This window comes from Excalfactoria chinensis, chromosome 6 (assembly GCF_039878825.1).
Source record: "Excalfactoria chinensis isolate bCotChi1 chromosome 6, bCotChi1.hap2, whole genome shotgun sequence".
NCBI lineage: Eukaryota > Metazoa > Chordata > Aves > Galliformes > Phasianidae > Excalfactoria > Excalfactoria chinensis.
In genome coordinates this window covers 33,140,602-33,165,075 of record NC_092830.1, presented here as the reverse complement: position 1 = coordinate 33,165,075, position 24,474 = coordinate 33,140,602, and the positions used below count along the sequence as shown (strand labels likewise).

At 39.8% G+C, this 24,474-nt stretch overlaps 2 protein-coding genes across 2 annotated transcripts in view; one reads left to right on the top strand and one right to left on the bottom strand.

The window, feature by feature from the left end:
• TIAL1 (TIA1 cytotoxic granule associated RNA binding protein like 1) overlaps nucleotides 1-24,474 on the top strand; it is a 264,354-nt gene that overhangs the window by 122,922 nt on the left and 116,958 nt on the right. The window lies entirely within an intron of this gene.
• SEC23IP (SEC23 interacting protein) lies at nucleotides 6,357-24,411 on the bottom strand. Its single transcript, XM_072339945.1, is given in 20 exon segments — nucleotides 6,357-8,697; nucleotides 9,994-10,093; nucleotides 12,501-12,663; nucleotides 12,924-13,109; nucleotides 14,026-14,128; nucleotides 14,612-14,767; nucleotides 15,399-15,605; nucleotides 15,791-15,886; nucleotides 16,232-16,402; nucleotides 16,972-17,090; nucleotides 17,721-17,929; nucleotides 18,512-18,653; nucleotides 19,060-19,149; nucleotides 19,457-19,577; nucleotides 20,737-20,826; nucleotides 21,260-21,453; nucleotides 21,656-21,851; nucleotides 22,074-22,603; nucleotides 23,906-24,269; nucleotides 24,271-24,411. Coding segments are annotated over 19 exon segments (3,360 nt in total). The 3' UTR covers nucleotides 6,357-8,697; nucleotides 9,994-10,011.

Here is a 24,474-nt window from a genome sequence, read left to right as displayed (position 1 = left end):
CAAGGAACAGGACTTCAATTTTCTGCCTCTGTGGAAATAGGAAAAAATATCAATAGATTCTAAGAATCAGTTACAGCCTTTATTGCTGCTCATAAAAGCAAGTTCTCAGTGGTCACATGCTCTCAGTAGTTGTGTCTTTAACAAGTCTTCAGTATCCAGACACCAGTGGGTGTCTTTCTAACACAGCCATAACCACGCTTAAGTTCCGTGGGTCTCTCCATGTATTGATTTCCCCTGACCCACCAAGGTATTCTCTGAAAGTGGAATTCTTGCTCCTATTGAACCAACATGACTGAAAAATAAACTTTGGCTAAACTTTTCAGAGCTCCATTTCTAGAGGAGCTCGATGACAGCATAAAGTTGTCTAATTCTTTCTTGCATACAAAGACTGGATTTAAAAGGTTAGATTGTCAGTTCTGTCACAGCTGCTCTGTATAGATGAGTTTGTAGCTTTATGATTCAGCTGTGCTGGGGAGACAATAAGCTGTGCTGAGTGGTAATAGCAGAAACTGTGCTTTACTTGACAGTGTTAATGTATTTCAGTCACAATTTTTTCAAGATGGCTTGAGAATTTCATCCTAATGTGTTAGTTATGCTCTAATGAGGTATGTTGAATGAAGTTCAGCTTTAATGTGCTTTAAGCTTGCTATCTTAATAAGACCAATTGCATTAATTTCATATAAGAGCTTTGGATTTAACTCCACGCTTTTTTCAAGAATACATTCTAACTGCTACATCCCAAGTCTCATTAAATAACAGAAACGCCACAATTTCATGTTCTGCATCAGGTATAAATAGAGCTGTCATGTAATATTCCATTTCTGACCAAAAAGAAACCCAACATACAAAAGAACAGACCGAGAAGAAAGAAAACAACGCAAAGAAGCCAAAGTGGTTACTGACGGGCAACACAGCTGAGCTCAGGTTGCAACAAATAACGTTAGTCACACGATGTGCCAAAAGACAGAGCTACCAAAGGGAATGATTTTATGATGAGATGTAAATTGCAATTATGGCTGCTATCGTTCTAGGAATTAAATGCTGCTAAGCATGGAAATGAAGAAAAAAGGATAACCATTCTCATTTCAAACAGAGTGTTGTTTTTCTTGGCATCTTATTTCGTGGCAGCTTTCCTGGCTATAAATTATGGATTTTTATTTATTTTTTAATGGGAAAGTGCAAAATCTCATGAAAACAAAGCCTACCTGTGCTGCTGATAATGTTACACACTATTAAATCTGAAGGAATTGTTTAAAATCTCATTTACTCTTTGGTAATTTAACCCTCACACTATAGATGTACTGGAGAATAATACTGGCTGTGGTTACCTGCTCCTAGTAGGTCTCTGGGCAGCAAGAAACCCATGGGATAGGCTTAGGCTTTAGGAAGTGTTGGGCAATGCCATGGGTGGCACAGTGGATGTATAGGATAGCAGTCACCTCCCTGCTGCAGGCTGCAGCCCAATATGGTAAGATACATGCAGAAGACAGGGAGAGCTTTAATACCTAATGCTTGGAACACCGTGGTGGCATGAAATATGAATCTAGTATAAATTATGGGTGATGTTATTCTGTGTGCTCAGAGGAGGGACTGCATAGCTTTCAAGTAGGCTGCTTGACTCTCCGCTGGTAGTTCCATATGGAATTAAAGCTACAGGAGAAAAATATGCCCATTCTTGGCTTTGCATCTCACACACAAATGATCTCACTACAAGTTCAACATTGGATTATATATTATTTATATATAATATATATATATATATAATTATATATGTTGGAGTATATTTCTCTCTGCAGGAGGAGACAGCATCCAGGATGATTCTGTGCTGTGCAGTCAGGTTTCTAATGCAGGCACTGGGAAAATGAAAAACAGATGATTTTGTATTAGAGTTTCACTATTGCTCTTTCACATTAGGATTCTCTGACAGGCCTGGGCTGGCTTTGAGCCACACTGGATTCTGTAGAGAAGGACAGTTGTTCTCAGACCCAGGCAGGACTTTGGGACATCCAGTTCTTTCTTTTGTAAACTGACTGTTCCAAGGGAGGAAGGGTTGGAGCTTTAGGACAGAACTGGCTGTCCAGCAGCATGGCTGGTCAGATCTGAAGTTCTGCCCAAGCGCTGATGAACTCCTCAAGCACTTTGTCTGCCAGGAAAAAATAACTCCCGTCCAATTGTCCTTCCATTTCTGATACCACTAATCATCACTTTGTGTACTACAGTGCTGGGCATGACTAACAGCCACTCAAAACAGACAGCGCTACAACAGGCTGTTGTGTATTTGTGGACAGTATACCCCAGTGCATTACACCATGGGGTCGGTAGGGCTCTATGAGCTGCTGTTCCTTTGCAGAGGGAGCAGCAGTCATCAGGCTGTCCCTGTCCCATCTCACTGGCATGTATGTGCTGCCAGCAGCTGGAGCTCAGCATGGGCAGGGCTGTGGAGGCTGCAGGTAGAGCCAGAGCCACTAGGCCAGAGCAGGCTGCTGTAATATAAGTCCTGCTTTTCTGCCATGAGACAGTGAATGGCAACACCCAGTCTTTGCCTGAGTATGTTACTCAATGCAGAGCTGAGCTGTGTGTAAGCTAATACAGGCTTTTGCAATCTGCACTACAGGTGTATTCACGGCACTCTCAGCACCAAGGTCTCCTTACTGGAGGGAAGGGTAACACAATCCCTGCTTGAGAATAAATCATTGTTATCTTTTATTAAGGATGCTATTTAGAATCAGTCTCTTGCCTATATTAATACCGACACACCAGCTGAATCTGGAAATTCATTGCTTAGACTTTACAGACTGTACTATTTGTGTTTGCCCTAGGAAGTTGTGTACATGCCTTCTGTGGTTTAACAGACATTTAGACCACAGTTTTCTTTCCCCCCTACAATCCAATGGGATTTTTCAGTCACTCCCTTAGGTGCCTCAAAACAACTTCATCCAAATTCACCCCTTCACGGAGACCTCAAACATCCACATCATCTTCACAGCTCCGGAGGCAGGAGCTCTCTAACAAGCCTTGGCAACAGGTATGTGTTCATTGCATTTGAAACCTGGTGTGTTCCCAAAGGAGCTGCTCTCAAAGAAGGCAAGCCATCTGTCCCTGCTTCTGGTGCTTTTTCTCTTTCCACATCCATATTTTCAAGTAGAAATAATGTTTCCAATTCAAAACCCTAATTTGGTCCGTAAACTTTAGATTTGTAATGATCAAACCTAGTTTAAGCCAAACAGTGATGCTTTTTTTCCCTCACTGCTGATAGGAATTCCTCCTTCGTGTGGTTAATGACTTGCATGTTGTTGCTCTGGCACTTGCAGTATATGGTGTATTTTATCACCACCAGCTCTCAGATCTGGACTCTGGTTTTTCTCTGCCAGATCTGTTATCACTTCCAAGAGCCATTCTGCTGCATTGGCCTCTCACTCTCAGGGAATTTTCTATTACAATAAACAAGATAAATGTGGGCAGCATAAACAAAATGCTGCAAAATATTGCTCTGATTAGCAAAGTGCTGCAGGAATGCACTGGAGAGTCTGTGTGCAGGCAGCAGCAGTGAATAGCAGTAAAACAAAAACATTATTTCATTACTCTGCAGACACACTGCTTGTGGGCAGAGCCAAGGCCACATTGCTGCCTGACTCTGTGACCAAGAAGAAATAAGCTCAGATGAGATGCTGCAGCTCCACACTAGGCAGGGCGAGCCCATCCATCGATGTTCATCCATCCTAGAGCTGCTCAGGCACAGGGTGAGGGTGAAGAAGGTGCAGCTGGCTGCAGGGACTGCCTTTCTCTGAAGGGTTTAAAAATGATACCCCAAAAATCTATTCTACGTGTAGATTTTCCTACCAATTTGCAGTGGTTAAAGTTGTATAAGATCTTCTTTGTTATTTTCCCCATCAGCTTCAATTTGAAATGAATTTGGTGAACATCATATTTCTGACAGAAGCACTGGAGCTTTCATGCTTCTCCTTGGGGCTCTGGCTGATGTAACTCCATCGTCATACTGAGGATGTATGACGCAATTCATTTCTATACACACATATATAGGCTCAACAAACTGCACATATAAGCATAGACTCATTGAATTTATGCTGGTTTTGAAACACATTTGTCCTTCCTACCAACATTCAAAGCTTCACAGTTGGCCAAGCACATTCCTGCAGTGTTGTTAGCCTACAGATTATTTTAACTTGTACTTAGCTGAGCCATAATTGCTTTACCCTCATTGCTTCCACTACAGCATCTGATATGATTAGCTACGCCATTAATTATCTTGTACTTTAACTATGAGCCTCCTGCTGAAAACCAAGGAAAGGTCAATGCTCATATAGAGAAAATGCTGCCCAACAAGATACATTTATCAGCAAATTAAGCACGTTATGCGCTCAGCACATACATACAGTCCAAAGGATTTTACTCGTGTGCTAACGATACCTGTTGTTTTGCTGAGGATATCTGCTGCTGGGTAACAGGATACTGCCAACATCTGCATCATTTCAAACACAAGCAGCGTGGCTGGAGGTGTGATAACCACTGTCTGAGTTTTCCCATGTAGATGCCACAGACTGAGGACACCTCACACTCTCGATCCACATCATCAAGAGGACAAAGTGTTTTCTCAGTGCTGGGTGTACACGAACAGATACTGCATGCTTTGATAAGTGTTGATAAAGAAGATGGAAAAGCTTTTCTGTGTGGATGAATTTATCTGGCCTGGCTTATACAATTCTCCATGACTGGTTTACCTGTACCATGAAGTCGTGGTTTACCTGGGGACTGCATCTTTTGTGCATGTAATCTTACAAAGCTCAATAAACACACAGTGCAAAGGACTGAATCTTTTTGCATATCTTGGTGTATATCTTAGAGAATAATAAAGAAAAAAGCATACTATGGTTGTCTGCAGGAGCTCAAGTTCTGTCCATTAATCTCAGTATCAAACCTGCAGACCTAGGCTAATGGGTAGTTAAGGGTGCAGCGTAGAACTGGTTCTAATTTTCTTATGGAACAATGACATATAAATGGCACAGGTACACACATACATGTGTATCTATATACATATCATACATAAGTATCTATACATGCATCTGTACCTGTTAGCTCATACAGTCGCCGTCTCTGTTCAGCTACTGGTTTCTGTTCACAGCTTTCTCTTTGCAGTGCTCTCTAAGCAGCTTATCTCCTTAGAGAACAGCCCAAATCATTCAACAGATGCCATTATATTTCAATCAATACTGAAACCTGCACTGCGATCCCATTAGCGAAGGATCTTCCAGCGGCTTAAACCACATAAATGCGTACAAAGGATGGTCTGAAACTCATTATTGACAGGGTGCAATACTTAAAAACACCAAAGTCCCTTAACAAATCATTTAGCCAAAACACCTTCCAGACAGTGCCAGCCTCATTAAGGATTACTTGAAGTTATTTTCTTTTAGGCTACGGCTGCGACTTTAGCTTTGCACTCAGCAGAACCATCATTATTTTCTCCACAGAGATGCTAAGGGGAGGGGAAAAAAAAAGAGAGAAAGTATTTGTCATGACGTGGCTGTGCTCCCTTTTCCCTGAGGCTGCAGAAATCCGAGATCTGTTTCTCCCTTAATTCCCTTCTACAACCTGCAACCCATCTCACTTGTGAGAACATCTCTGGAGGCCTACGGGAAATTCAAAGCTGTACTCTCAGCCCTTCACAAAGATGGAAAAGGTGGGGAAAGGACAAACATATCCAAACACAAGCAGAGAAAATCATGAAGCTGCAAACAGATGAATGTTTCGCTATGCCCAGAACAAGCCTGAGCTCAGGAAATGTGACTACTGGCAATCAGGCTCCTGCTGGAGAAGCTCACAACCAGTATCTGAATCAACCCTTTCCCTACTCATGCACTCAGAGCAGTCCGGAGCAAAATTATTGCTCTGCTTGTATTTATGAGGCCATTTTAACAAGATGAAATTCCAAATTATTTGAAGACTTTTGCTACAAAAGGAGAAATACAAGGTCAACTGCTTTTTATTCCCCTTCTTTCAGATCTTTGTTCTCTGTTATCATCCTTAAACAGATACGCTTCGCATTTGATTGCCTGAATCTGTATGGATCTGAAGCTATTTTATTGACATATGAAAGATGCTGCTTTTATAGCCTTCATACATCAAGGAAGCCTGGAGGGCTCCAAGTTTGGAAAGTCATCAGGCAGAAAGCACCATTCCTCATGCATGTGGAGAGCTGCACTTTAGCTTCAAGGTGCATTATATGGGGCTCTCACACACCCCCCCCCCCCCCCCCCTTTGTCCTTTCTTTCAAACACACTGCTAGCAATCAAAGCAAACAAAACCCTCCCTACCTCTGCAGAAATGAAGAGCCTCAGCAGGTGTGTGTGCCGTTTTATTTACACTGGAGTGGATCCACCAGCCTTTAAGAAGCTAATCCTGATTTACAGTTAGGAAAAATCAGATCTAGAGCCAAGCTTGTATTTTATGCTAACAGTTGCTGTTACAAGAGTCAGGAAACAACCAGCAGGCTGCTCTTACTACATCAAAGCAAACTGTCAATAATCTTACATGATTTCAATTAAAAGCAGATATGCCAAAGAACATATTGAGTACTGAAATCAGAACACACAGCTGGAGCAATATTTCTCATTATTCATCAAGGATCCATGGAATACCCCAACCCTTTTTGTTTAACATTTGGGGAACGCATCCTAATTCAAAGTGCTGATATAAACATAAATGCAATCTAAGAACACTTGCTTGGTCAGAGCAATGCAGCACTTTGAAGGGCGGCTCCTGAGTGCTCACTCCTGTTAGGTTAGAACTGCAGCTCTCCATAGGCTAACACTGCGTCACTGGCACCAACTGCTGAGATTGATTAAGGAAAAATGAAATGCAAGATTTTATTATTCATAACAAGAAACAAGATGACATACAGAGGAACTGGGGAAAACACCGTTATGAAAGTAGCATTGCAGACAGAATCAGTAGCAAGTTTGTCACACTGCAGACACACAGTTATAAATATTAATTTAACATCCACTGGATAAAGAAAAAAAAAGGGAAGAAAAACCAAGATGAGGACAACTCCAGAAGCTGATACTGAAAACATTCAATACTACACAAAACGTCACGTACTTTCTTTTGGTTTTTCATTTGTTGGCTTGCTTTAGTTTTGTGCTTTTAAAATATATATTGGATTTACAGCATGAAAGGAAATGTCTAGAAGAAAGTGTTCAGTCTTGAGAAGCCAAAAGGAAAATCCCACTGTTGTCCTCAACTATCTTGTAAAAGGGTGCAGAGAGGACGGGGACAGACTGTACTTGGAGATACACAGAGGGGACAAAAGGCATCAGACAAGCTCTGCCTGGGAAATGACAATAATATATTAGAAAAAAAAAATCTTAGTAATAGTAGTCAAACCTTAGGAATAGAGCCCAGACAGGTGATGGATCATCATCATCATCCTTCAATAAGACCATAAGCCACATAATTTAAGCTGACCCAGCTTTGAGCAGAAGAGTTGGACTAAACCTCTCCAAAGGCTCCTTCCAACCTACTCTGTGATGAAATACAGATTTTTGCTGTAAAGACCCATAGCAAGTATTAATAATAACTAAAGTATATACACAAGAATGTGTATTTTACATCTATTTAGGAAAAAAAAAAAAAAAAGCACTGCATTTCAGAATGTATTTACTGCAATAGCTGAAGCAAACCATCAGTAGTAAAGTTCTTAAGAAAAGCCACAATTTGCATGTAAGCTGAAGCTAGGAGAAAGCTACAGAAGCTCAGTATTCACAGACCCAAATTCATGATTTCATGCAACCCTACTTATCTCAACCTCATTAAGAGATACCCAGACTGGGCTGCTGACCTGGACCAAGATTACTATCTAATGCCCATGTGCTTCAGATTCCTATATTTCCATTAAGTATTTTGAGAGATTAAATTGCAGTGTCAAGGTAAGTATTTCAGCTCTCACACGTACAGCCTAGTTTCACTAAACTAATCCTTCGACCAAAAGGTGGTTTTAAACTGCTCCTTTCAAGAGGTGCGAACACTGAACAACCTGTAGCCAACTTCTAACTTCTGTGAAATCAAAGTTACATTTCTATTAACAAAAAAACCACAACAAAATAACCCAAACTCACAGCAGAAACTTAAAAAGATCTTTATAAAATCTCCATCACACTTACAATAGTAAGGAAAATTATTTTTGTTGCTAGTTTTTTGTAAATAGGAACAGCTTCATGTCATGTGTATTAAAGGTGGTTATAGCTACAGTTTACACTTTATTACTGAAAGGTGGACCAATAAACACATCAGGAAATGCGGGTTATTGCTGTTTCTCAACAAGTCCTTTTTAAACAAGGACGTGCTGCCTCAGTAGATAAAGCATGTTTGACAGTCAGCTGAGTTAGGAGAGGGAGAAGTAATAACTTGCACGCCAGAGAACTCCTCAGTGATCACTTTATATTTGGCAACTGTACAATTTAACTGATTTATAAGACCAAAATCGTGTCATTCCATTCATCTCTTGAATGACGGGGCTGATCTTTTCAGAACTAAGTTTGCTTGAAGCGACACAGGAAGGCAGAATCCGAGAGCTCCAAACTGCAGGAAAAGTCTGATACTTATCCTGTCAGCTCTAACTATGCACATAACAGGTGTTCTTTGAAGCAGCTTTCACCAGGTCTGTCAGAACAGGTATGGCTGTGCAGAGAAAGCAGAACATGTATATAAGGGAAATGTGAAATAGATCAAGTTTGGCATTCCTGAAGCAGTACAAAGAAAATGAGATATGCCAACATTCAATTCCAAGAGGACTCAAAAAGTTCTATAAAAATCCATCCTATCTGATTGGTTTCTAAACACAACCACCTCTTAAAATATAGTTGTTTTGAACGCAAACAGGCAATTATAAAGAAAAGCTTGCAACTGCTCATAAAATGTATAGTATATGACATCCTAATTAGCTACTAGATCCTTATGCTTATAAGTTACCTTCTGTATTCAGAGATACTAGAAAAGACACTTAGTTTGTATCTGAGGTTTTGTATGTTAATGCATTTCCCCCAAATGTGGGATCTCCAGAAGGAGTTATTACTTACTAAAAAGGAAAAGGACATGGTGACTGAAATCTTCAAATTATGCAGTGAAAGTAAAAGATTCTCCTCTGAACAGAAGAATAAACTTTTAGTGGTATCTATTCTTTAATAAAGGACAACATTCTCATTTGCAAGAGAACATTAAAATCATCTCAGCATTTTCAACCAAGTAACCAAAACAAATATAGGAAATGAAAACACTTCCACAGAAAATGCCTTCAGGTCACACATTAGAGTTATATCAAGCATTTATTTACAATTCTTATATGAAGCCTTTTATTACTGTTACATGAAGAACAGCTTAAAGATGACCTAGAAGTAAATCACGTCACTCATACAAAAGAACAGACTTTTTTTTAATACTATTAGTATTATTTAATCAGTGAGTAGAAGCAAACAAATCCTAGTAGCTACTCACTAATTGCTAGTGCCATTGATTCTTCTTGTATGTGATTTTAGCTCAGACAGTTAGCACTACTGACTTGGTAAATAGTAAGTTACCAACAAAAACATCATCAAGCAATACACAAACATACTGAACAGCACTGCACCGTAAATGAAACATCATCTCTAATATCACCAGTTCTCCAATGCTTTACTAAACCATTCACTGAACAGCTAGACTATGAAGAAATAACATAATAGAGACCACATTTCAGAGTTGTGCTGATAATTACCACCTCATATCAAGAACTCTGACATAAAATATCTTTTCAGAAGGGAAAAGAGAGCGCTTAAAATTTCCTCTGCATTTAAACATCTAGAAATTGTTTTTTCAGATCAAGATGACACTTCGCAGGTACCTCCTTCATAATTTAAACTTTAGAAGGAAAAGGGAAAGTAAAGAGATATAAACTGCAGCTGAGTTTGTTATGAATGCGTTATGCTTGAATAGACTTACAAATCATGTATCTATGCATCAATGTTGTGGCTGCTCAGGGTTGATATTCATAGTCCTGTATATTTCTTTGAGAAACAGCAAGGCAGTGTCTTCAGATTCCCTATGAAGTATTACAGAAAAAAGTCAATTAGGCATGGATCACATTCTAACCCATCCCAGTTCATGCAGACTGTTCAGAGAGTTATCACCCTAATCTCTATCTTTTGGGATGGTGGTCTTTCTTCTATCAACCTTCTTGAGTCAAAATTGTGCATTGGTTTTTCATTCTCTTTGCAATAAAACCTGGACAATGTGCTTACCTTTTACTATGGCATTTTCCTTTCTGTGTTCTCCCTAACTCTTACTATTCTGCAGTTTGAAATCCCCTTCTCCATCCACTTCTTTGATGTTATTCATTCGGCTTAAATCTCCTCTAATAGCCTATCACTTTCTGTCTGATGTGGGCTCCTGAATATATTCCCCCAGCTTTCCTACTGTACTTAGTCCACCACATCTATTAGCCAAACATCAAAACAAAGCCTTCCTAGTTCTATCAACAATATTTTATCTTGCCTGCTAATTGGTTCGTGCTTTCTTGTTGATAGGTTGTAACAACAATCCATGGCCATCTTCTCACCTTACCTCCATAGAAACTGAATAATGTGAAAAATACTTTCAAGACTAATAGAATTCAAGTGCTGTGTTTCAGAGTTGTTTTACCAGCTCTTCTCATAATGAAAGCTTCAGGCCATCTTAATTTAAATTAAGGAAAAAGAAGTGTCTGTTACATCTGTAAAGCGTTATATGAGCACAAAAACCAATGTACGAGAGTAGCAACCACTGTAAAATAAAAAACAACGTTCACCAGGTGTTAAGCAAATCTAAATTTAAACAAACTTAAATGAAGTTCTAAAGCTGCAGGAATCGTTAGATAATGATAACACCCCATGCTTTAAAAGAAGTTATACATGGAGCAAAGATGGCTTAGACTGTCAGAACTGCAACCATCTAAATAAGAAGAATGTCCTTTACAGAAAACCTGTGCTAAACATGCACAAGGATCTGTCTGATCTACAGACATTTTCAACAGTCTGGTATGGAGATGGCAACCACATTTCTCAGTGTTCTCTGCTATTGAACAAGCAAGCAGAGGGATCAACATGGAAGCTCTGCTCCCTGTAACACAGACTGTTTTTTAAGGCATTTCCTCACCACCTCCCAAGGAAGAAACAAACAAAAAACCTCACAAATTTGGGTCATGAATGACCAAAAAACCCAGATGGGGTAGATGTGTTTTTAAAATTCGGCAATGACTGGCTGCCACCTTGTGGAATAAAGCTCCTTTCCTTCAGCTCTACCTGCAAAACAGCAGTGCCACCACTGGGTCACCGACTGCCTGGGAGCTCTGTCAGAGCAAACCAGAGCTTGGCTGCACTGCAGCTTTGATAAACATTTCCACAGGCAGTTACTGATCTCTCACTATGCGAGTGACATCAGCTTTCCTAAGATCCTGCAAGTAATGCTTCCACCCTGTATTTCACCCTCTGAAAAAATTGCCTACTTTAAAACAGCCATCAATAATAAAATCTTTAAAGAAGAAAACACATAGAGAAACAAAACATAGAGAAGTGCTTGCTCCATTCCTGCTAAACTCAGAGAGACAAGTATTTTGGTTGCTCAAAGACAAAAGTCACACCCCTTACCCAACAGCATTTTGCATAAGTCAGCAACTGATAACCCAGCTTGTTTGTGACCTATGAAGTTGTAGCACTGCCAGATACAGTTTACATACCCTCTGTTCTATCATTCCACAGTCTGTGAATTCTTACTTGTGCATAATTATAGTGTCCTCCTTTTGAAACATTATTAAAGAAGCAAGTTCAAATGCAGACATGGCAACACCATACTGCAGGTCTACACGATGCCAAAATCTTTTCTATTAGTTGTTCTACATAATGAGCAACCACTGTCTCCATGTGGTAAATCACAAACATCCAAGTATACAGGAAAAATCTGCCATGCCTTTTTCTTCCTTTGCTTTGTTGAGCTTTAGCAGCGCAGCATCAATATCTTTCACTTCAACACAAAGAGGTAATTAAGTTTAACTATATATTGAAGTCTAATACAGTCTCTTCACAGATAGTTCCATTTGAAAAGCTACAGATGGCAAAATGCTCATTAAGCTCTCCTTTTAAAAACAGATGGTACTAAAGGTATGTGCTTTGACTTTCAGAGTTCAATAGACCAATATGCAACATCCTGAGGGCAAACAGGACTATAGATTTGTTTACACTGTGCAAATGCACACTGCTTTGAAATGAAACTACCTAATAGGGAAATCTAAGTCAGACATCCTAAGAATGAAATCCCTGAGTAATCATATATACTGTCTGCCTTCACATTTGACTTGTCTTAATTACTTGACCATCTAGAATATAAGAGATTTAACTTTGCAGCATAGCCTGAGTGGGAATAAAACCTTTCCAAATGGGAGACCATTTGAGAATGAAGTGATGACAAACTCTTACCAGTAGCACAAATGACTCTGTAAAGCAAAAAGGTATTCATTGAAGCTTTCTATTGGTTTTTCTTGTAGAACGTAATCAATACGTCGTCCTCCATTCAGCATTCCAACCTTCACTGTAAAATCCTCATCTTTTGGAAGGTCTGGACTGTCAGTGATCTTTTCAGCTACAATTAAAGATTTTAAGATTTTATCTAATTTCAAGCACAGCCTACTTGACTATAATTAAATATTATTACTCAATTTCCCTTCTACAATTACAAAGTAATTACAGTTACAATTACAGTTAGACAATTATAGCAGTCTCAACTGACTAGGATGGCATTGCATGAACCAGAAAATCAATAGAAAGTACTCAGATACTCAAGTTTCTATGAACTTGAGATCAATAAATAATAAAACAAACAGAAAAAACGTGTCCACATACCTTCTACCACTTGCTTTTCCTCTTCCTCTTTAATTTGGTTAGCAACTTTCTCCAGTTCTGCTTGTAGCTGAGTTGAAGATGTATGAGCACGTGCAAATTCGTTAAGTGTCTGCCATGCACTCTTCAAAGAGCTGATAAAACCCTGTTTCAGATCAGATCCCATTCGAGACAGAGAATCTTTCAACTCTAGAAAGAACACCACAGCAAACATAGTTAAAATGTAGCTAAGACTGGAATTAAGCCCTACTCAACAACAAACATCCCAACTGTTAGGAGGAACAGGCCTGTAATGTCATAAACATGCATTTCTTTCATCTCTATTTAAAAAGATGAAATGAAATATAATTAGTGCACAATATTTCTCACTGCATGGGTTAATGAGCTAACACAGTAAACGTGTTAAAAGCAACTAAGTTGCTATTCAGTACTGGGGGCAAACAGTGGACAAAAGAGGGCTCTTCCCAAAAACTTCTCTAATGCTCAATTGTTAGATGGCTTAATGGTTAGATTCACATTGCTCTGTTACATCAAGAATCAGAGTTTTCCATGAAACATTCATCTAGATCTAAGAAAAATCAGTTTTGCTTGTAAACAGATACAGACTGTATTTTATTTTTTTTATTACATACACTTTAAGAGTTGCAACCTAAAACATTCCTAAGGAAGTACCTTGTCTAGCCCAGGAAAACAGACTGATTCTAACACCATTGTAAAGCACAGATGCTACTGCATTTCTTTATCCAAGACTCTGAATGAAGATGGACTTTCAAAAGGGCCCTGAACCGTCACACAGACAACTAAACAGTAAAACTGACATTCTTTATTTAAGTATGTAAAATTTAAGCCACCTTAGTCCAATTCATACTCCTGAGCAATAAAATTCCAACCCCTGCATTGGGGAACATTTCCAACACTGAAAAGACTGGTTAAAAATCTAACTGAGGTCAACTGGGACAAGGTAAAAAACAAAACAAAACAATAAAAACTATCTAACAACACAAGACTGGTATTTGGACATACGGTCTCCTCAAACTGTGTGATATTCTACTGCATCAAACAAGTTAGGAGTTAGATTCATAATTTACATAAGTTTTCTTTTTACCTAGATGAAGTCTTTTTCTGCCTTTGTGGTGTGGAATAAGAACTGGTTTTAAATTCAAGTCTTCAATGATCATTGGCTCTATCCTGTAAGCTACTGGATCAAGCTGTTAAGAAATAATGAACTGACATTAGTTATCTACCAACCTGCCACTGTTTAATTGCTAATCAAGACAGGGCAGAAAAAGACAAACATACTGAATTTACAACACCTGTTAGAATTTGTAAGCTTCCCAGAGCTTACCCAGAAACTAAAAAAAGCCTTGTAAATAGCTCAGATAAAGCATTTCACAAAATCATCCTGAAAGGTCTGAAATTAATGAAGAAAAAAAAGCCAAACACTTTGGTTAAACTCTAAAAATCAACAGGACAAATATTATCAATCTATATACAGGCATGGAACCTTTAAGGCCAACTCTTTTGGAGTAAATATCACAGGTATCTGGAATATATATCCCAGATGGGTTATTTTGTTTTATAAAAGTGCATTTAGGGGGAAAGGATTTGCAATGCTCTGAGGTTAAAACTTAGTATTCTGCATTGCAGTTTGCATCAGCTAAAATCAAAACCCAGAAGTACTGGTTACTCACTGGATGATAGATGTTGAAGAAACCCTTGCAAGTAGGAAGTCTGTAGTTCTCATCAATCTTTTCCAGTCCTCGTACAGTTAGGAACACACCAATAGGAGAACCAAGAGCAAAGAATGTATCTGGCTCAAAGTCCAATGCACTGTAAACTACTGAAACCTATCAGACAAAAGTCAGAAAAATAACCTCTCAGAACTGCCAGCCAATTAATATAATGCTTAACTAAAAAAAAACATGTCAGTATGTATTAAACACAAGTACCTCCAAGATGTCTCAGCAGCACGGTTCCATTCCACACTAATTCTATAGTACTATATATATTTTACTACAACGTAATATTATTTTTAAAACTTCACACTACAGATAGATTCAGAAAAATGAAAAGCTGATATTCATTTATTTGAACAGGAAGCATTCAAGGCATGGTTCAAGTTAAGGCCGAGGTACAACTTAAATATAACAGCACATATGGGCCAATTTAGGCCATTCAGTACCACAGCATTCTTACCATTCTGATTTTGGAACAGAACACTTTTTTATAGCTTAGTCACTGGTGAAAGTAAAAAAGCTAATTTTACTGGTATCCTCATAGTAATAGTGTTTTTCACTAATCTGATCCCACTCTCCAGCACTCTCTCACCAAAAGGTAAAGCTTTCCATAACCATAACATCTGTACAGCGCTCAAGGGATGGAGCTCAAAGTCAGTGTTGAATGAACGAAATCACACACAGAAACAAGGGAAAGGATAGTGAAGTTCCACATGGTTTGATTAAATTTATGTAGTCTCACCTGACCAGTTCCAACTTCAAAATACTCATAGTCAACGTTCACAGAAGAAACAGATGCACCAACTGGAAGCTTCCTCTTTGTGTGCTGCTGACCAGACTCTGAAGGCGAGACAGATGTAACCGCTTCTTTTGCTTTCTGGGAAACTTCTTGTGTTTGGAGCATGGCAGCCAATGCTGCTTTCTTCTCTGCTGCTGCTTTCTTTTGTTCCTTTTGAGACAGGTTTCAAGACCAGAAAAAAAAAAATTAAAATATTTTTTCCACATTTATCAAAATTCTTCTAATACATTCATGTTGTTAACAAGTGTGTTTAAGAACAGAAGTTACTCAACAGCAAGGAAGTCAGTTACACTTGCTTAACAACTCTTTACCTCAATCCTGAAAAATGTATTTACCTGCTTGGCTGCTCTGTCTTTTACAAAATTGGCTATTTTCTTTCTTGGTCCCAGAGGTATCCCCATTTCCTTCAGGTCATCAATTGTACACATCAGCTTTAAAACAAAACCACAAATATATACAAAGTACACTTAATAACTTCAAGTAGCATATATCATTTCTTTTGGGAAAGGAAATAGTTAAAAGACATTTTACAAAGCCACAGAAATTACAAAGAAATAAGAATACATAACACAGAGTGAGATAACTGGAAAAAAAATCCAAGTCATATAACTTCACATCACAGTCGTCATGTCAAGCACTAATTATGTACTTTTGTGACTACTTTTATGCTTGACAGTATACTGAGGCAAAAGAAGAAAGCAGAAAACAAAGAAGAACAAAAATCCAACACCTATACCCTGGTATAACCCCCATGAGCCAACTGAATATTATTGTACCAGAGATTCCATGTCAATTCGCTCCTTTTCAAATGTATTTGCATACTCTGATAAACTCAGCATTTCCAGAGTCTTCTGCAAAGTAGGAACATCATCATCTACTTCAGGCTCACAAAGGTCATCACCAGAAGTAGTAATTGAGGAGCCCAAGGAACTGGTATCTTCAGTCATCTTAAAAGGACAGCACAGAAAGAGTCACATCAGTCAGTAAGAAGTCTATATATATCAAGTAAATATAATGTTACTTGCTCTTAGAAGCACTCATATTGACATAAGCTCATTTTTAGTATAATACAGTACAGATTTACTGTTAATAACACACTAAGAAATTACACATATAGAAACTAGTGAAACAAGAGAAAGGTACCTTGAGCTTTCAAAAATGTATTTCCATTAACAATCAAACAGCTGGACCCTGCATCAAGCTTGACAACAAATTCATTCTTTCTCTCTTAAAAAATCTCCCTACCACTCAGATTCCGCATAGATAAGTTATGTGTCCACAAGGCCAAAAATAATGCACATGACCAAATACCAGGACTGTTCTACTTGGATCTTCAGGGAAAGGCATGTAGTTTGTACAGAGATTGATAATGTTTACAAAATGACATATTACTATTAACATGTCAAATATGCTATGAGAACCTGCAACACTGTTTCAGTCAGTAAACTCTGTCTACTAGAGAAAGTTGCTGAAGTTATCAGATCTACTTGCTTGGGAAGATTAGTATGCAAGTCACCTGTTTATCTTGAACAGACATATCCTTCTCAGTCCCATTAACGCCAGAGAAAGGTTCAGTATTTACTGATGAAGCCAAGTCTTTCTGGTTAGATAATATGTCAAACAGAATTAAAGAACCTGGAAACAGAAATTAAAGTTGCTTTAAGAAGTTTTAGATGTGTGCCAAAGTGATAAGCAAGAATTAAGATACAGTGGTTATAGCAACATATAAATTGATTAAAAAACAAAACAAAACACTGAACTTAAACACATGTATCAACACATTCAATCTCAGTAAACAGCAAACAATATCTTTTTAGTCTTTTTCTGTTCAAGTGGAATGCAGTTGCCAATATTAAACTACATTTTAACCATCTTAGACTGCTTACCAAAATAGTTTTTCCTAAGCCCAGCCCAAACAAATATAAGTTCTATAAAGTTGTATGTTGTGTTCCAAAAAATGACATCAGTTTTACTAAGTGAACTACCAGCCTAAGATGACACTAGATAACCAATTAACTTTTAAACTCAAATTAGACATTAAGTCTTCATGAAGAAAATTAAGACAGGTCACACATGCATGTATCCAGGGCTTACAAACTTTCCTGCAAGGCTTCATGAATGCAGCTACTGAGAAGGACTTAATTTTTAAGTCTGAAAGACAGGCAGAGCCTATCAGCTAAGCTCAGCCTTCTGCTTCTCAAATGTTACACTTTCCTTCATGTATAAATGCTAGTTTTATTTTAAATCAGTGTCCTAAATAATTACCTAAACTGTGTCCAGCCACAGAGACTCCTCCTTTGAAGTCAGGATTGCGACTCATGAAAAGCGCATACAAACGGTTCATTTCCATCCCGACTTTATCCACAATCGTCTGACAGTAGGTGGGGCTGTTGTAAAACAGGATGTCAAGGAGGGTTTCGTTGGTGAAGTGGCGCAGGCGTCCAATGGATGGCAAAGTGATTTTTTTGATGTTCCTAGTCAGAACAGAGAATCGTCAGTAGTAGTAGACAAGTTTGTGAACTTGTGGCAACAGATGGCAGAACTGCAGCCTAAATACTATGGACAGGGTCTTTAGAGACTTTGAAAAGCACACAGTTTTCTGGCCCCGTTGCATATTCATACAATTAGCACTCAAGGAATGGACAAAGGGCTTAATGCCTTCCTCAGAAAGAAGACATTGATATCTTCTAGAGTAAGACTTAAGACTGCAGGAAGGCACAGGAGAGACAACTATCCACTGTGAATGGAACACACCTGTTGCTGTGCTGCACTCCCACTCTCCTAAGTGCTTCACCTATCAATTGCATTAGCCACTTCCATAAAAATGCTGTACCAAATGTACAGTGCGCACATATAGATACAAATCCTGTTACTCAGTCATGAAAAATAACAGAAAACACGCCACGTCTTTCCAACTTTCCTTACACTGTACAACAAAGTGACAACTACAAAAAAATAGCAGCAGCTTTTGTTGCACACTCAGTCATTCACGTAGCCTCACAAGCATATTTATTTCTCTAGTTGTTTCTACATAAAAAGATGAACAGTATACTCACCTGTCTACACCTGTTGCATCTCCATGCAGAGAACTATGCCAGTGAACTGGAAGGAACTCCACCCTGCTCACTTTACCTTCCTCTAAAGATTTCTTAAAGTGAGTCTGCAGCAACTTCAGAGAAACAGATCTAAAATCATCAACTGCAGAGAAGCACAGCAGTGAAAATCTGATAGTAAAAGGTATTTAAGTAGCACACAGTCACAAACATTCTTTTTTCCCCTCAGTTACAACAGGCACAATCAAAATACAAATTAAGTGAAAAAAACCATTTCAAGAATTACTCAAATAGATGGTTTTTGTTTGCTTTTTAAGTGCCTTTTTGTACCCTTCTCTTTATCTCCCCACATTTTTACTCTAAGAGCAGAACACACACAGCCTTCTTAACTCACTCAACTGTCTTAAATAAATAAACCCAAAGAAAATCACCCCAAAACCCACAAAAAAAAAAAAGAAGAAAAGGTTTTTAAAGACACACTTACCTAAAAGAAAAGCTATTCACACTTAACAGTTAAAAATAAAACTGCAATTAAACATGGAAAAACTTACCACATTCAACAATGCTTCTAAATCTCAAGTCACATACAGGACCGATGCCATGAACCATAAACACCAAATGGTCAACCTGGGACATTTCTCCTGTAGAAAAAGAGAAGGAAAAATTCAGAGTACCAGTATTTACTACACTAGTGAAATACAGAGTCAAACAATGTTAATTGCTTCATATAGCCTATTACATACCATGGTTGAAGGTATCACAAAGTCACAAGACTGCTTTTGATTAGAAAGCAACACCAAAGAATTGCAGCTTAGATTATGGAGCAACTTTAATCTTTAGACTCTAAACATGAACAAAGTTTTGCAGCTCCACCTCACTACCATCCAACTTTCGCACTGAACCAAACCTACCACTCAAGATGCAGGCCCACATGCACTAATCACATACCATCAGGTATTTCATCATGGTCATCATCAATTCCACGTTTTACTACCCTTGGTCTTGCCTGACCATCTTGAGAGGTGCCCCATTCGTCTGATGGGGCAGAAGGCTGGAACTGAACTATAACCTGAAAAAGAATACATTTTCCAATTGCAAACACAAAGACAAACAAAATCAACAAAAAACCTTTCAAAACCCTATGAGCTCCTCCACAGTTTTCCTTAAATTAGACTCTGGACTCTGAAGCAACACAGATAGTTCTCACTAGCCTGAGAAGCAACCAGATGACTCAAACTGAATTAACCACTAGTTGAAGATGCTGGCTTGCCCTACAATTCTTAACAATTTTAATCCCTCAGATAAGCAATATTCAAGTGCCTTTTTCCTGGACCCCAGTGCCCACTCTCTCTTATCAGCCAGCTAACTTTTTGTGAATAAAACAACTGTTTCCCCTATTATTTTAATTTAAGGCAAAAAAAAATTGATCAGTGCACATCAGAGAAGGAAAACATTTGAAGGAGCATAAAAACCTTAAAAAACAATTAATTCATCAGCATGGCTGTTCATAGTCACTAGCACAATAGTGTTATATTTTGGACACTAAGAGTTTTAAGTGCCTCTTCTCTAGGGTTTTTCCTAGATAAAACTTCTTAACCTACATTAGCATGTGGTTAAAGTAGGAGTAATTGTGATTCTGACACAAATATATATACATATATATATATATATATATTAATTTCATGTATTACTGCATCTATGATAAGAGAACAGTTATCAACACTGTTCAATAAGTCTGAAGTCCACAGTTAAGTCACAAGGCACTGCTGCTAGCAAAGCATTTATAGTACAAAAAAAGATGTGGCTATTCTACTTCTTCTGGCCTAGAAATAGTTGCAGTGGAAGACTTAAATATGGCTCAAATAGTCAAGCTAATTTCCTTACAGTTTGATTAATGCTCTTCTTCACATGAAAGCTTAGTTTAAATTACCTTCCAGCTGGTAGAGGCTGTCTGAGGTTAATTAAAATTGCCTCCTGTTTGCTGCCAGTTATGCTTAGCAAAGATTTCAGCCATCTAAACCCTTATTCTTTCTAAGTACCAGGATGCCCTGTATTTTAGTCAGGTGACAGCACATTGAGATGAGTTTAGTTTCTATAAGCATTATCATCTTAAATGCACACACCCAAAACAATTAACAAGTCAACTTCAAGCAAAACTAACCCTGCATTATTTTTACACTCTTTCACCCCAGTGAGTTCTGCAAGAACCGGTTACCAGAATCTGTTACCTTAGGATTGTGCATAACAATTGTCTCCCCATTTGGGAATTCAAGTCGACGATGCCATTGATTTGTAGTTACAGCTCTTTTATATTCTGCCTGAAACAGCAAACAAGTTAAATTGAGGAGGTATTCTTATTTCATGTCTTTTTTGGCCATGTAGATTATCTGTAATGTTAAGGTTAGAAGTTATATAGTTTTATCTATACTATGAATGACATGGCTCAGTACACATGGTGGGGATGAAGGTTGGACTAGATGATATTAGCGGTCTCTTCCAACCTTAGTGATTCTATGATTCTAAAAGCATCACATATGAAGCACTACACAAGTTGATTTAAGACCACAGCAGTGTAGGCCCACTGCATGAGCAATTAACTATTCTGGCTGGTCCACTTTCCAGAACTTTCTTACTTATTGTTCCAGAAGTTACACCTGAAGAATCATTTTAATGAAACAAAGTAATTCTCCAATCATAAATACAAAGTACTTCCAACTCCTTCATGAAACTTACGTAAAAAGTAATACCCACCTCCAGCTTATCACTGAAATCCTCAGTGTAAGGAATAAAGCGGCTATCCTTCTCTCCCTTATAGAACCACATACATCGTCTCACTTCTGAAGGCTCTTCTTCCCAGTAAACAGCCTTCCTCATTCTGTCATACAGGTACACATCATAGCGTCCGCCGTCGGTGCTCAGAACCACACTCTCAGGATCAGGCTGGACTGTGACACAGAAGTTACCCTTGGTTAAATATGAACATGTACATTCTTTTTCCCTCTCTCATTCCAAGTCCCCAGTCACTACTGTGATTGACACTAAGCCAATTAAGACAGATAATATTTGTATCATGGAAGTTTACTATCTTCTGTCTAGTTCCTTCTGCTCATCTCTGAAGAAGATATGCTTAAAATCTTCATAACTTACCAGAATTATAGACTTCCTCTAATTTTGCAGAATCCAGAATGCTGAATGGCAGCCATATCTGCTTGTCCTCCACCTCCTTACAGTAGAACCAGTGTGGCTGAACTGGCTCATATTGGTTCTGCAGCAGAACAGGAGGTGCTTGGACCAGCGGACCTGCAGGTCTGGGAGCTCGGAGCTGTGACTGAGACTGAGGAAACTGAAAATAAAGATCATTCTGAGCTTTTATTTCTGTTTTCCAAAGACATTCTCTTTCAATCATAAAATAGTATAGACAAGTTGCCCATTGCTTATGTTTTTGACAACTTGCAGGTTTCCAATTACAAGATAGATCTTCAAGGTAAAATACACAATTCAAAAAGGAATAGAGTCTTAAACTGTTAAATTCTGACAGCATTATGTCAGGAACAACTTTACTTACCTGTGTCAATGGCCCTGGAGGTGTCTGATACATCTGGACAGGTGGGACAGAGGATGGTGGGTGACCAGGTGGGGTTGGTGCCTGACTCTGCTGCAGTTGTGGTGGAGTAAGGTATGGGTTGGCTCTGCTGCTCAGGGTGGTGTGGCGATAAGGGTTATATCCTTGCTGAGATGGAAGAGCAGAAGCATTTGCAGGTGGGGGACAGCTCTGCTGAGGAGTCTGATAACCTGCGATTCCCACCTGTGAAGTAGGTGGAGGAGCAGAAGTGGACTGTGACTTGGGAAGCTGCGGAGAAAAGGCATTCAGCCCATCCTGTGACCCAGCCACAAGTGGAAGTGAATTTGGAGGCCTGGAGAAGGCTGCTGCTCCAACAGGTGGTGCAGAAGATGTTAAGGGCGGCTGCCCAATGCTTCCAAATGGATCGCTGCTACTGGGCACTTGAGAGAAATAGTTGAAAGTCTGTGGAGGATTAGGGCTGGCAGAAGTCTGACCCAAGAAGCTGTCCTCTTCGCCAACATCTGCAGAATCATCTGCAAAGACGAACAAAACAAAGAGATGTCCTGAGAGGTTCAAACAAATCAGCATCTATAGACAAAACTTTCTGTGATGTTATGAGCTATTTCCAAAACTCCATTGGACTCACTCTATGAGATGAGAAGCATTATAAATCTTACGTATCCTTGAAGATTAAACATGCCATAAACAAAGGACACCAAGTCTACAAGAACATCTAAAACAGACCACAAAACTCATTCAGTGTACATAGATGAAGCAACAAAAACTGACAATTTAAGGAAAAGACTGAAGTATGACTTAAATTAGAACCTTTCTAAGCCAGCTTGTCAGAGAAACATGCTTCCATGGCACTAAAATCCCCTTCAATCTCCCTTATGCCTACCAAATATAAGAGCGGCTTTGCTGCATTTCTTCTCACTATAAAAACAGTGACTAAGAACAGAGCCTTACTCTTTAATGTTTAGGTTTCCAAGAGCTCACTTAAAAGTAGGAATGAAGGACATCCCCAAGTAGACTGTGCCTACTGGTGATGGCTCTTAGTGGCTTAAGGTTATTCCCACCTAACCCATCTGCAACACCCTCTCCGTTTCCCACTTTACTAAGAATCTTACTCTAGATTTGGGCAAGAGGTGAATCTCTGGTACAGAAAAATAAGCCCCCATCCTGTAGAATTGCAGGACAGGGTTTAAGATCCTGTCATGTCTGTCTTTTTGTATCACGAGAAAAAGCACAAACTAGCTCCTACTCAGCTGCAGCAATTGGAAAACCAAGTAGTTTGACCTGGGCCCAGCAATAATCTCAGCTGAATGTCGAGCTGTCTGAGCATCAGTGCCTGCCTGCTGAAGGAACAGCATCTTGCAAGCATCTATGAGCCTTCATCCTATCTAAAATTAAGTGAAAAGGAGAGCACACAACTAATCACATCTCATTAGTTAAATCCCATCAATGGATTTCCCCCCTAGCCAGGAAGCTGCCACGTGAGAGCCACTCACATAAGGCTACTTTCCAGAACCTGCACTTAAAAACCGTAAGGATGACACAAACCCAGTCAGTAAATACATCAGTTACGTATCTTAGATAAGTAGGGATGACACTGTAACGCTTTTATTGCCTCTTATTACCTAAAAAACATTATGAAGTCACACTACACAAGTACGCTTTTAAGCCCACAGAGATACACTGCATTTATTTCCCTAGCACATGTCAACACTGATATCAAGCTTTGGATTTTGAACTGAGCACGGCGGGCTCATTAAGCCCCCATACGGCCCCCACACGCCACAGCCCCCATCCGAGCCCCTCGCAGCACCCCCTACCCGCTGTGAGCAGAGCGGGGCCCGGTGGCGCGGCCGGCGCCTGGCTGACCGGGATGAAGGGCACGGTGAAGTTGAATTCCGTGGCGGAGGAAGCGAAGAGAAGGTTGGTACCGGCACCGGGCTTCGCCGCCGCCATGGCTGCGTCCCGTCCACGTCCCTTCCCCGCGGCGGCCCGGCCCCTTCCGCCCTCATCCCGCCCGCCTGTAAGATGGCGGCCCCGCGGCCGGGCGCGGCGAGAGGAGGAGAAGGGAGGGGCGGGAGGAAAAGGCGGGTCTGGATCGCGCCGCCATTGCTGCGGCCGCTCTGAGAGGAAGAGGAGGAGGAGAAGGTGGAGGGCGGAAGTCCGCGGCCCCCGCGCTGGGCTTAGCGAGCGGGAGTTGGCGGTTGCGGGGCGCTGGGGCGGCAGCGGGAACAGCAGCGGTTACAGCAGGAACGGCGGCAGCAGCCATCGCCATGCCGTGCGTGGCCGACTGGCTCAACAACCCCTTCAGCATCGTGCAGGGCATCTTCGGTGAGCGCGGGGCCGGGCGGGGCCGGGCTGTGCCGGGAGCGAGGCGGCGGGAGGGCCG